The 14878-nt window shown below is 33.1% G+C and overlaps 1 protein-coding gene across 2 annotated transcripts; it reads right to left on the bottom strand.

Moving 5' to 3' along the window:
* Nucleotides 1–491: 491 nt before the first annotated feature.
* CSN3 (casein kappa) lies at nt 492–13649 on the bottom strand. 2 transcript variants are annotated; one of them, XM_063663227.1, is made up of 6 exons: nt 13575–13649; nt 9557–9610; nt 7072–7133; nt 4092–4124; nt 2440–2935; nt 492–663 (listed from the first exon to the last, which is right to left on the bottom strand). In XM_063663227.1, the coding sequence occupies exons 3-5, from the start codon at nt 7123–7125 to the stop codon at nt 2474–2476; spliced, it is 549 nt and encodes a 182-aa protein (XP_063519297.1). In that variant the 5' UTR covers nt 7126–7133; nt 9557–9610; nt 13575–13649; the 3' UTR covers nt 492–663; nt 2440–2473. The 2 variants fall into 2 exon arrangements, with proteins under 2 accessions (XP_063519297.1, XP_063519299.1); XM_063663229.1 differs by lacking the exon at nt 13575–13649 and having other exon boundaries at nt 9557–9625.
* Nucleotides 13650–14878: the final 1229 nt, after the last annotated feature.

The following is a 14878-nucleotide window of genomic DNA, read 5'->3' as shown; positions in this document are numbered from 1 at the left end:
GGGGGGGTTGGGGGGGTGGGGTTGTGTGTGTTTGAACAGATGTGAGACTGTGGCTTCCAGTGTGGGGAAATCTGGTCATGCATGTCTAGAGTCTCTGTCAACATCTATAATTTTGCAGCATATCTGTGTTTGTAGTTGTGGACATTTGTAGTTTGCCTGTGCCCAGAATTTGCTCTCAGGAATAATCTAGACTAACGTTCGCAATACATTTGGGCACTTAAATTTAATGCTTACTCTAGAGTTCCCATGGCTCTCAAGAGTCACTCTGTGGTCTCCTGGATTGGAACACTGTGGCTTGGCTTTTCTCTGGTCCCAGTGTCATCCTAGAGGAGAAATTCTTAGTGTCAGACCATGAACCACTTTGAAAACCTGATGAAACTATGAACACTGCCTTTAGGTAAATTTGTGTACTCTAACTCACACTAAATTTGTCATAGCATTTCAAAGTTTCAGAGGTCCCTGAGGTACCTTTGCAAACTCCTGTCAAAGAATCAGTTGCAATCAGTCAGCTTTATTGTGCAAGAATCAAAATATTGAATGTGGCATGAATGTAAAATGTAAGGAGAGAAGAGGTGAATCTGTGAAAAATCACATTTTCTGTTGACTGAAGGCAGACAAATGGCTGAAGGAGAGTGTGAAGTAGTCATTTGGTTTCAGCAAGTCCTATAAAAAATAATGATAGTTTAGAAATTTATTCATAGTGTGTTAACAGTTCTCATGATATATATTTGTTTGGCTTCCACAATTTTTCTTTTATGTCTGTATCCAATAAGTTAATCAGATTAAATATTTAAACTTAAATATTTAAAATAAGCATATAGTAAACTGAAAATAATAGACATTATGTCATATTTACAGAAAAAACTGTCTTTTACATGCTTTTTAATATTTTGCATCAGTAAAATATGTAACTACTTATTAAATAACTTGCTTTCATGTTGTCTTTATTAATTTTCTTATTTTGTTCTCCAAAATATAATAAGCCAGCTGTTTAACCAGCTCTTGTTCTCTTTTTCTTAACAGATATCCTGTTGAACAGCAACTAAACAACACAATTTACCCATATGCTAGCCTAAGGAAAACACAGTGTATTTTCCCTGTTTTTTGGCAAATTAGATAGCCCATATAAAAATAAATGACATAGTAATTAGGCCCCACTATGTGAAATTAAACAGGTTTGGTTTGCCTCCCATTTGCACTTTCTAGCTGTGATAATTTACTTACTGTCCTCAGTCCTACTGGTTTTTATCCCTAAATTTGAGATAGGAATAATATCTGTTTCATATGGTTACTATGGGAATCAACAGACATAATTATGTACAGTTTTTATCATTTAGTGGAGACTTAGGATACTGGTATGAATTTTACTTTGTCTTTTCCAATACATGACATTTTACAGATTGATCAGTTTTTAAAATCCTTTCACATGTGCATTCTCACTTGAGTCTCATAGCAACCAGAATTATGAGAAAATAAAAGTTCAGAGAAAGTAATGACCAGCCTATGGTCATTAGGCAAGCAGATGAAAGAAGCAACCTTTTCTGGGCTAATGGTAGTCCCGTGATATCACAGACCATTGTCTGGTATTTTAGATCATAAAACATGTAGACATCTGATGGACTGAAAATATTTGTTGTAAAGAAACTCCACATTTTGCAACTTTCTCCCCAAATTATTTTATACTCTTTGGATATTTTCCACTTTATTAATCATTCTCTTTGTTTAAATTCTTCTCAGTAGTTTCAAATTATTTTAGACTCTGCTATTATCCATTGGTCCAAGTAATAAATCGTAACACTTTGCATCACGTTCAGTGTTCTGAAAGTATCCTTTTAATATTTATATGTTTTTCAAGTTAAGCATTATAATTCTTCCATGGGTTTATCTTAGAATAGGAGAAATTTGAGAGGCTTAACTTCATGAATCATTTTGGAAATGATGTCTGAAATAAAGAAATGCATGGAAGCGTATCATTTCCTTTTACTCTGTTCATACTACAATGAGAGTGCAAGAGAATTGTTACAGAATTAAAATTTACTTAAACTCATATTCTATATAACTTCTTCTAAAAATTATTTTTGAAATAAAAATCATGAAAATGTTACTTGCTGTTTTACTCTACTGTCATAGTTTGTGTGTGAATAAGGATGAAATAAAACTATTACATTCTAAGAGTGTCCCAATTGTCAGAAAAAAGTTTGATAATAAAGTGGCCAATTATTTTCATTTTGTCAAACAAAATTATTTTAAATTTCTAGTTGGAACAGAATCTGGTGTATCAATGCTATGGGTTTACCAAGGCAAAATTGTAAGTACCCTGTTTTGTCTGCTTCTGTAACACACTTAGTTTATCTATTTGTACTATTTTAGAATTTATGATTGTATTCATAAATCCATGCTTCTTGTCGGAATTACTCATTTTATATATTGTTCATTTACCTGCCTTGTCTTCTTTGATATTTCCTTGGTGTTTTTATGCCGTAGGTGGAGTAACTGAGACTGTGGTTGTCTCAGGGGTGCTCGTGATGATGGACTCTGAAAAAGCTTCTGGAGTGACTACACTGTCCGCCGTTAGTTCAGTGGCAGGAGTTGGTGTAGGTTCAACAGTAGCAATGGTATTGATGGTAGGGATGATTATTTTATCCTGAATTTTCTTTGGGGGGATGGCAATAAATGATGGATGAAGGTTTGGGCGACGTTCCACAGTGGGTGGGTGGCTATTCGGCAGGTATTGCTGCTGAGGAATTTGGGCATGTGGCCTAACTACAGCTGGGTTTGCATAATATGTGTGAGGCACATATGGATTATTAATTGCTATAGCTGGTCTACGTTGGTACAAATTGGTTCCATAATAAGGATAGCTATTTGGCATATAATACATTGGGACATATGGAGCTGTTTTCTGATAGAATGGTCTTTCATCATTCTCATGGCACTGCAAAAAAAAAATAATTAATTATACAGAATATTATTATTACAGACCCAAATGTGGAAATACCTTAAATCTACATTTTTTGAAATAATATAGTATTTACCATTGAGTAAGATATTAGAAGTATGGAACACAGCAGCAATATTATTTTATAAGATGTTGATTTATACATTGCCTTTCCACTTTATGATTTTCAATATTATAAATATTATTTTGATAATATCAATATAATATTTGTTTCAAGAAATTAGATGAGTTTATTCATAATGTAAACCATATTGCCCAGAGATTGGCATATATGGAAAGTGATCTTATATGTTAGCTATTATAGGTACAACACAGAGAAAAAAAATCTCATTGAGAACTTTGACATGTTATACACAAGCACAACATGCAGACACACACAAAATGGCACACACACACACGTGTGTATTCTCACCACATATTTGTAATTGGTCTCAAATGTTATTCATTTAAAAATTAGCCCAAGAGCACATTTATATTTTCCTAAACTATAGCAGAATAGTAACATAATGTGATGTGGAGAGATTCCTGGATTTAGATTTTGGATTTTTTTTGGTTTAATTTTCTTCACAAAACATTAGATAAAGAATTGTCTATATCTATGTGCCTCTGTTTAAAAATTTGTCAGTAGACCTTTCCATATGAATAGAAATAAATTGACAAAATTGTACTACAAAGCAAACATTTCTCCTAAAACGAGACATATTTAAATGTATTCAAACATATTTGGGAAACAAAAGGGGAAGTAAATATAGATGTATGAGAAGTATTCAAAGATGGGTCAGAAAAGGATCTTTCCTTGTCTTAAAAAGTGGAAAGGGGAAATATTAAGCTTTACTTATGTTTTCATTTTTTTCCAATATGAATGTTGAAAGAGTTTTCTCATATTGCTAAATATACATGAAAACCAAAGATACATGACCTGGGTTATATAAGAAAATAAAACTTTCAGATGAACATCAATGTTGATTCATATCACCTGTTGCTGAAATTATTTTCTTGCAAATATTATTAGATTGTTTTATGGAAATGAAATATTTAGGTTTTAGACAGAAGGCATCTATAATACGATTGACCTTTCCAGAATATATTTTGTAGTTCATGCCTCTAACAGAAGTAATTAAAATAGACTTACTGCTGGTTGTTTCTGGTTTTGAACCTCCGCAGCCTGGGGAGTTCCAGAAGAAGAAATAACGAGAAATAAGTTAAAAAAGAAAAGAAAAGGACTTAAATCAGTTTAAAAAATCTTTTGTGTTAAAGACAAAATATGTTTTCTTTTTCTTTTTTAAAACATTTTTCATGAGTGATCTATGAGGCCTATGGGCTACTTAAGAAGCAACAGTAGTCTAACTGATTAGTAATAATAAACTTCATGTTTATATTGTCTTTAAATACCACCACCTAGAATGAAAAAGTCACTGTGGGAAAAATCTAGTCATCTGACCCCCATGCCAACAAATATGCTTAAATGAAAAATATGAATAATTTCTATTTAGTTTTTATTAAATATACATTGTTAAAAATTAGAGGATCATTGAGTCTTTTTTCCTTTCTTTGCTCTCATACTAAGATGATTCATAAGGTTTACTTAGAAGATTGAAAATATTGCCTCTTGCATAACCTTAACATATAAATAATAGTGTTTTTAATACCATCTTTCATTTGTTTTTATAGTGCTTTTCTTAATTTTGGATTGTGACATATTTAGAGAATCAGGAGTGAGAAAACAATTTTTATGGACATGTATTTATAAAACTAAAAACTCCAAAGCTTTTAGAAACTTTTGAAAGGAGGTATAATATTAAATATTTTTAAATTGACAGTTCTGGTTTAGGACATTACACATGTATTCCTTGGGTATAAAATGACTCTAGAAACCTTTTGGAAGGTGTGAGTATAGAAAATCAGAAATTTGAGAAGATAATAAAGTTTCCTTGCTTTGAGACAAAGGCTTGCTTTACTTTAAATATATTAAATCATTAGTTTAAAATGTAAAGAAATAATATGAGGCCGGGCACGTGTCTCACCCTGTAATCCCAGCACTTTGGGAGGCAGAGGTGGGTGGATCATCTGAGGTCAGGGATTCAAGACCAGCCTGGCCAACATGGTGAAACCCTGCCTCTACTAAAAATACAAAAATTAGCTGGGCATGGTGGCGGGCACTCGCAGTCCCAGCTACTTGGGAGGCTAAGGCAGGAAAATCGCTTAAACCTGGGAAGCAGAGGTTGCAGTAAGCCGAGATTGTGCCACTGCACTCCAGCCTGGGCGACCAAGTGAGACTCTGTCTCAAAAAAAAAAAAAAAAAAAAAAAAAAAGTAATATGAATATTACAGAAAGTATACTTTAAAAAATTCTGACAATCTAGATACCTTAATGCAATATCAACCTATGTTATGTACTCCTGGTATATGCTTGTCTAAAAAGTATCCTGCATTTTTATAGGAAATGTGGTATCTCTTTTTTTTTATTTATATCATAGGTTTCATAGTTACATTTTTATAGTTGATAACTAAGTGATCAATGATTATGTCATGAAATGTTTATTTCTTATTGTTATCTATTAAGATAAAATTTTAATTATAAACAGAGAGATGATTAACATCTGTGTACCAGTGGCCTTTTTAATAATTTTCGTTAATACCTTAAAATGATTTTCCACAAATGTGATTTGATTCTTTGATAGAAATTATCAAATTGTGGTATAGAAAAGTTGTGTCAAATTATAATGTCACCAATAGGCCATGTGTTTATGCAGTTTAGTGCATAAGTGCTAGTAAAATATTATCTAACTATTTTTATTTTGGGGGAAGGGATAAAATAGTACATATAACATGGTATCACATTGATGTTTTAATTTGTATAAATCTGACTACTCATAAGATTGAACGGTAAAATCAATAAACCTTTAATTTTTTTTCTGTATATATGTTCATGTCCCTGAGGCCTGAAGCCTTTGTGAAAATGGGAAGGAATGTTTTGAAGACCAATCTGGCTCAGGTAGCTCAGGAAGAGGTTGCTATGCAGCAGGGATTTGCAGATCATTTCATGATTTAAACTTTAAGCCCTATTACTCAAAGAGACAACCTAAGTTCCAAATGTTCAGGTGGCCACAAAGTATTTGAGTTGTAGAACTCAAAGTTTTAGAAGGTAATTTTGACTCCAAGAATTGACCTAATAGAATTAATAGACATGTTATACACAAGCACAACATGCAGATAATAGAATTAATTAATAGATGTTACTTAAAAGCAAGTCTAAACTTAATAATAAATAAATAGTACAGAGATTCACAGAACAAGGACTAGTGCTCCCCAAAATTTTACAGTCTAGGAGGAGGACATATACCATTATTTATGCTTGCCTCCTTTGTCAGTGCCTAGAATCCCCAGATGAACAAGAAAATAAAAAGAGGCAATAGCCAAAACAACAATAAAAACAAGTCAAAAAATTAAAAGAAAAAAACAGAGCCTTTTTCTAAGTTCACTAGCCTTAAAACATTGCATATAATTCAAGATAATGCCTGTAAGCCTTCAAGCTGTTTATGACCATTGATCCCTGGAAAGGGGTCAGTCAATTGACATAATGGGGAAGCATATAACAAAAGATAATGGTTCGAATATTAAAGGCAGAAGTTATCAAGGTCTTTGAAACTTGTGAAAAAGCTTAACCAAAGTTGACCTTTGAAGGATTTTGTTTCCATAAAGAGATTGGAGTCTGGGTGAGATAGGAACTTAATTAAAATAATTTCTGATTCCCAGACTATGATTTCTGTATTTATTCTTTCTGAATTATCCTTAATGCATTTACAATTTTAAAATGTTTTCAGTATTGTTTTTCCCCCGAATGTATTTTCTCTATAGTATGAGAGTTTTAAAAGTTTCCTATACATGATTAAGTGTGATTTCTTAATTCACAGAACTAAATGGATATCCAAAAGAACATGACTTTGATTTTATAATTGAAATAAATATTAAAAAATTAACCTTAAAAATGTAACAACTATGTAGATATTTTGTTCTATGAAGTATAATTGTATTCAGAAATTTGCATAGTTAGAGCCCTTAAATAAAATTTTCTTGAAGTCAGTACAAACTGGTTAGATGAAATTAACTTACCAAAAAAGGCAGGGTTAATGCCAGGGCATTGACAACTAGACGAAAACTCTTCATTATTGCACCTAAAGATAAATTTTTAAAAAATTAATTTAAAAGAATTTGTTACTAGAAATTTAGGAGTGACTTAAATACAATGTTTCCTTGATTAAGAAAAAAAGCCAGATTTACAGGTAGATTTAGCCGATGTGAAAAATTTATTTTAGCTGGGCGCGGTGGCTCACGCCTGTAATCCCAGTACTTTGGGAGGCCGAGGCGGGCGGATCACGAGGTCATGAGATCGAGACCATCCTGGCTAACAAGGTGAAACCCTGTCTCTACTAAAAAAAAAAAAAAAAAAAAAAAAAAAAAAGGCTGAGGCAGGAGAATGGCGTGAACCCGGGAGGCGGAGCTTGCAGTGAGCCAGGATCATGCCACTGCACTCCAGCCTGGGCGACAGAGCGAGACTCCGTCTCAAAAAACAAAAACAAACAAACAAACAAACAAAAAAAAAAAAGAAAAATTTATTTTAACAAAAGAATGTAAAAACTCAAACTTGGAGTAAAAATTTCTGAATTTAATTTTTGACAATATTAACGGAATTATCAAATTATCATTACTATGTCAAATGTTGAGATTATCAAGGTAAATATGAATCAGGCCTTGCCAATGAGTAGCATCAATTTTAGGAAGAATGTTGAAACATATACTGAAAAATAACTGTAGGAGGGAAAAAAGTAGAAAATGCCACAAAAGTGGTTTTCTATTAATAAAAGTTTCAGTTAAGAGAAGCAGCAGTCTTTGTGTGGAAAAAATGACATATAGGTGAGGCTTGCCTATGCAGTATTTAATAGGGAACGAAATATTTCAAGTAGAGGAGAAAGTCTTGAGAATCGCCACGAACATTTGATTGGAATCTTGTATGAGAAGGGAAATATAAGATTGGAAGGAAAGTTTAGAGCAGAAAAAGTAGACACCTTTAAGATAATGATGGGTTCAAAAGCTAGGCATGGCTTTATAAACAACAGAAAACAATTGAGTGTTTTTGGACTAGAAAGTATATGACTATACATTTTTTGGAGGACTGAGTTCTAGACCAGGCCTTATCTCTACTTCTCCTGGGCTTTACATTTTCTTACCTGTAAAACCAGGGTTTGAACTTAGAGATTTCTAAAATTCTATAATTCCATGATCAATCCAACAGAAGTATGTAGGATGGAATGGGAAGTGGAGGGTTATGAGACTGTTTTCTTTATAACATACTTCTCCGGTAATCATAACTGATATGATTAACTTGATTGTTTTAATAAGAAGTATAGAGATGACAATTACAGTGGCTTTGACTAAAATATTTAAAGAAATAAATTAGCCTTATTTTTCTAAAAGAGTATATACAGTGTCATATCTGCTTATTTGATTTTTAATAAATCATCTTTTTAGACAATAATAATATATGATACCCCGAACTTTTTATATTTAAGTATATATTATGTTTGGGAAGTAATTAACTTCATCTTGTTGCAGCTATTGTTATTGACATACTCATATCAACTTGAATCACTACAATGTTGAACTTTACAAAAAAGATTCACAGAATTAAAGCCTCAGATAGGGGATGGAAAGCACATTGGACTCCATTAGCGTCTGATTCTCAGGCAATAATGATTAGGAAGGCTGTCTACTATAGTGACTTCAAAACTGCCCATACGATGCCATCAAATTTCCATTCGATGGGAACTCATTTGGAATCAATTTGAACAATCTAAGCAAACTCGTATTTCCTTAAGTGGGATGAAGCTCCTTATTAATGCTTCACTTGCTAGTGATCTTTTAGGATTATAGACTGAAAATGTTTTTATGATGAATCACAGACCCCTTATCAATTCACACAGTAAAATGATATGTAAACAAAAGAAAATATTCTATAAAATGATAGTAATTTCCTTTTGGCACAAACAAAAATCACAGAGATAAGACCATACTTTGCATATCAGCTACACTTGCATTTGCCCTCATCACTTGGTAAGAAGAAATAATTTGTGAAATGGCAGAATTATCCAGCTTTCATGAATATTTGAAAAACATGTTTTAAAAAAATAATTATTCCATAACAAATAAAATTATGACTTTTATAGAAATAAAATTTGAAAGTAATTAAGTGGTTAATTGCGATTATTATCATGAGCCCAACTTCCTGAGGAGTTAACTCTCAACGTTTGTCTGTAGGAATACATTAAACGCCTTCTTGTTCAGAATTCACAGTGGCTGCTATGATTTAGCTGGTATCAGAATTTGACTGGAACCCAAAGTAAAGTTAAAAATAAATTTGATCATAACACCATCCAGAACTTAGGTATAGGTTAGAAATTAATTTTAAAGTGATGCTAGGTCATATTCAAACTTAACAATAACTAAAAGGAAGAAAACGTGATTCTGAAATAACTATGGTGATGTCCCAACTAACTACTGTGAAAAGGATCACTTTCTCCAAGTGTTTCAGCAGCATTACCTTTCCTCGTGCCAGTCAGGTCTTGGTTGGCAGTAGGTTGAGTTGGCCTGTCAGCTGCAGAGAAGACCCAAGAAAAATAATTGAAGACCAATTAAAGGGTATTAGTACCTTGAGTCACGCTATTCTATTTCCCTCCTACTTTTTACCCAATAAGATGATGACAGAAAGGAAAGATTTGATGACAGCAGGGTCACCTTTGGGTCAATCTTTTTTAATGGAATGCAGAGAAGGATGTAGAGTCATCACTCATAAAGCTTGAAAAAAGAGTATTCATATCTTTTTAAATAATCTTTTTTTGTTTATAAAGAAATATAGAAGAATTTTTAAAAATATTAATTGTATTCTTATTCAACTTATCCTATCTATTTAAACTTAAAACTGCTGTTGAAATGAAAAATAGCCACAAGACTTTCACATTTTAATTGTTTCTTTTAGTTTAAGAACCTGGATTTCAAGTGATACTACATCTGGTATTGACTGTGGTTGGTCTTCTTCCTTCCAGAATTACAATTATTGATTTTAAAAAATTAAATAATTGGCCATCTCACACATACCCAAGAGCACCTCCTTATAAAAGTCAAACCAATATATGAAACATTTTAAACAGTATAAAGTGGGGAATCATTTGCGTTTGAGCTGCAGCACATTTTCTCCCATACGCATTGACTACATACTTAGTGATTTATTATCCTTTTATGAATAAATTTTTTTAAGATTTTAAATTTCAATAATATAGGTGAACCATTTTGAAAAAAACATTATTAAACTATTGAACTGGAGATAATTGTTCTGTTTTAAGGAAAGTCATTTTGACTTAGAGCATAAATCACAAACCCACTGACATTGTGAATATTTTGGCAAAAAATAGCTAAACAAAATTTTGCTTAGATAATTCAGGAAAGAATATTTTCCTTTACTTGCTTTTCTCAAGAAATAATGTTAACTGTGACTTTATTTTGGCTGTGAAGACCTGACCAGATTGAGGAACTTACAGGAATTAATGTAGGACTGCCAGAACACAAACAACAAATAATATCAGCATTGTAGTTATGTCTATATTCCTGTCTGTTTCTTAGAACTATTGCATGTCTTAGAAAGTTAGGAACAATATTCTAAACCCTAGAATACTTATTTGGATTACACAGAGTAAAATGAAATTTTCTGTTTCTCAGAATAGTTGGTTTTTGTGGTTCAAAAAGAGATGACAGAATTCAAAATTGCTAAACCAAGTTGCTAAAGTAATAACACCAGCCATTCTTTCTGAACTATTTAGTCACAGTGTTTTCCTTTGATTGTCAGGGTCCATGGTTGAAAGATTATGATGTGGTCATTCCTCAAATTTTGAAGGTGTTCTATTTGACATAGTAATTTCTCAGCCATTGATTTAGAATAATAATAGTGATAATGATTTTCAGTTGAGTATTGAATTATTTAATTTACAAGTAGCAGAGACTCAGAACACTTCTGAAGACACTGTTTTCACAGGAAAATATGTTTTAAGAACATCTGAGAGTACTAGTAATCTTTTCTCCCACCAAAATAAAAACATGTTTACTATGGTATCACCCATTCACTTCAAACACTAATGTAGCTTTTGTGGGGCTTTGCAAAACTGGACATTATTATTTGAGCACATACATTATTTCAGGTACTGGACATTATTCTTTGAGCACATACCTTATTTCAGGTACTGTTTCGGGTAGTAGGGATAAATTAGTAACCAAAGCAGGTAAACATCTCTGTTCTTGTGGAGCTCATAGTCTAAAATTTACTTGAGTACTGGTAACATTGGATATTTCCCACATCCGCTGATCTAAGGCAATCTTAGTGAAAGTGTTTTGAGTGACTGGAGTAGATGAACTAGATGGATTCTATAATGGAGCTATGCAATGCTCTTGTGTTTTCCAAAGAAAAGCAAAAGGAGGATCAGAACTCGCATGCTCTGAAATCTCCAAGGAAGCTGCGATGGTGCTGAACAAGGCCTCCAAACTGAGTGTTTATAATCTGGAACGAATCCACCAGTCTTTATCTACTTATGCATCCATCAGCAGGGGCATGGCCTGATTCTGGAATATCCCTGGATTGTGGCAAGAGAACCAGCAGGGCTTTTCAGTCCAGCTGCAACTTCCCTTTGTTTAGGTCCTGATAATCAGTGTATATTCATACCACCATTCACACACTGGGACTGGGTAAGAGGCTATTGTGGGTACATAAGTTCACATTTTAAGCATTGTAAACAAAAACATTTTGCAATAATAAGTGACATAATGATTATTGACTCATATACACTCTTTTTTAGTAACAACTTCTTGTTATTCTGTTAATGTTTCTTGCTTTTGAAATGTACTTCATGTCTGTTTTATCTTCCCTTGATGGTATTTACATGCATGTAGTTTTATTTTTTCTGTCTCATTTTATTTCTCAGCCACTTCATTAATACCAGGCTGACCTCAACACTCTATTTTGTTCTTGAAGTACAATAATGTTTGTAACAGTAGTTGCAATGTAAATGATGAACACAGCTTTCCATAGGATTAGTAAGGCATCAGAAAATTGGTATTTTAGTGTAGAAATTTGTATGCTTCAAAAATCTTTGCTATATGTAAAAACCATGGAAAAAATAGCATAAAATGCTCTTAAAAATGGTCAACAAACTAGAGCAAAGTGGAATATCAAAATTTTACTCTCCTGTAGCCACTTCTGTTAAACAAACAATACACATACAAGCTGTTTGTATTAGAAACAAAGTACTTTTGGGAGTATAGTAGACAGCCACAATCTCTGTTTGTAGAGATTATCTAAGGAGATAGTGCTTTCTCCTGAACACTTACAGAAGGACTATTTTCAGATGGTGAGGAGACATTTGATGTCATCTGGAGCCTAGAGTGAGTGTCATTGTGACTTTAGCATTAGCACACACATTAATTTATTCCTCGGTAAGTTTTAGGGTCCAAAGATTTCTGAAGCCATTAAAATATACCGATTTAAACATACAAGGGATAATCAATTTATATAAAGTGTTATTTCTCCAACATGATCCCAAGACCCCCTATAATCCTGTCCTACGTTTACTTCATTCTTGCCATTCTTGTTACCATTCAAAATAAACAGCCAGATCAGCGATGATCTCTGTGTAGCCAAAGCCAGTGGTAGCTGTTAGATATTCTTCCCACTCAATATTGTAGCAGCTCTTGCAGGGTGATTCATTTTTCTGACTGGTAAAACTTTTTGACTTTTCCTTCTTTTTTTTTTCTCCTCGAGTCACTTAAAGCTGCTCTTGATTTCCATTTTGGTTCCTCTTATTTTCCTCAAACTCTAAATTTAGGAGAACTTTTAAAAATTCTTCCAGCATCCATCACCACTCTATCTTTTCTCCCTCTATCTTTAATATCTTTCTAGTTAATGTACTCAATTCCTATAACCTTAAGTATCATCAATAGGCTATTGCCTTCACTGAACTGTAGATTCAAGTATCCAATAGCTGTTTTAAAATCTCCATTTGCATGTAAAATAGACATCTCCAAATTATCATGAACAAAACAGAATCTTCTATTTCCAAACATACCCTGTTTCACAACTAGTTCTCCACTAGTCTCTTTTCTCCTTTAGGAAACAGTACCATGATACTACTAGTGGCTCAGGGGCCATCTGGTAACTCCTATAGGTCATCTTTTCTCTCTTCCCTGCAACAACCTGTTAGAAGAATTATTAATTCTATCTTAACAATATACCCCAAATCTGACACCACTTTCTAATCTGACCTTTGTTGCTTTAGTCCCAGCCACTGGCATGTTACACTTGAACCATCCTAATATTTCCATTTTTGGTCTCTTTACTTTCACTCTTATCGCCCTATACTCATTTCTTACACAGTTATAAAAATGTTATTTTTAACATATATCTAATATGATTATTATTCTGCTTAAATTCTCAATGGATTCCTATGCACTTACAATATATTCAAACTTTTTACCAGGGACTGTTTCTAACTAATTTGGTCTCTCTTTATCCATCTTACCTTAACTTCTACCACTTTTTCTCTCACTGTGTGCTGGTTTCAATGACATTTCTGTTTCTAGAATGTGCCAAACTCTCTCCTAAATCAGGAACTCCCACTTATATTCATGGTCCCTGGAATGTTCTTACCTCAATTCTCAGTAATGTTGCCTGTATTATTTGGGATTCAGCTCAAATGTCTTCATTTCAGAGAGGCTTTCCTTGGCACTTTGTCTAAATACTTCTTCAAACACTTTATTATTTTACCTTTTATTTTCCTCATAACATATTACAATACAAAATGTTTTTTAACTTATATATGTTCATTTACTATTTCCTGTCCTTTTCCATTAGAAAATAATAGTCCCAGTCTCTAAACCTGTGCTTGGCACATATTAAACAAATACTTTTTGAGCAAATGATTAATTATCTGTACTACTTGTTCAAGTTGCAAATTCCTGCCTAACCCCACAACACGGAGTCAAAGTTTTCAGAGCAGGAATCTTCCTAGAAATCTGAAGAACAAATAAGAAACTAAATAATTTTTTATGCAGATCAATGTTTTGGAATTACTACTTTCCTCTGCATGAGGCCAGAACCTAGTCAAGAAGAACTTCTAAAGTGGGCAGTCATATTATCTGTTTTCCCCTTGAATTCTAACTTACTTCATAGAAGAGTTAGAACATATGGATGAGGTATTGATTTTTCTGGGCTCTGTTCTCCTGTGAGTGTATTAGAACTGATCTTTCCTGACTGTTGGGGAGACTGGTCTCTAGCTGGGCTCTCATTTAGAGTGACCGCAATTAGAATTCAGTGTGTGTCTCTGCTCTTATTTCATTCCTGTGCTAAAGTCTTGGATACTTGAGGGGAAGTAGAAGCTTCCTTAAGCAATTGTGGGGAGCATCCAATAGGTGGTCCATGCCTTGCTGTTCACCTTGCTATATTGCTGTTAGTGTCCTTCAGCTACCTTGGTTTGATGCCCATGGCTTTGGGCAGAGTTTCAACTCTGCCCGGGCATTATTGAATTGACATAGAATTCTAAATAAATACTGTCTCCTAGATATATTAGCTATTTTTATAAGGAAATAACTCATCAGGTTATATTTACTCTGTATCTGCATGAAAAATTGATAGAAATGTTATTTAGTGAACAAGAATATTATTAAGATGTTTACCTTTTGCTTCTCAGGTTAGAGGTTGTTCCTAAGATTAATAGATCTTTATATATTTATTAGAAATATGTTTTAAAGTATTTCACTCCCATCTTTTGCTCTTTTGTCTTTGTCCAATGAAAATAAATATCGTTAAAAATATCCGTTTTCAATT

Source organism: Pongo pygmaeus, chromosome 3, assembly GCF_028885625.2.
Source record: "Pongo pygmaeus isolate AG05252 chromosome 3, NHGRI_mPonPyg2-v2.0_pri, whole genome shotgun sequence".
NCBI classification, from domain to species: Eukaryota; Metazoa; Chordata; class Mammalia; order Primates; family Hominidae; genus Pongo; species Pongo pygmaeus.
Note: the sequence above shows the minus strand (reverse complement) of the source record. Positions and strands in the feature narration are given on the sequence as shown.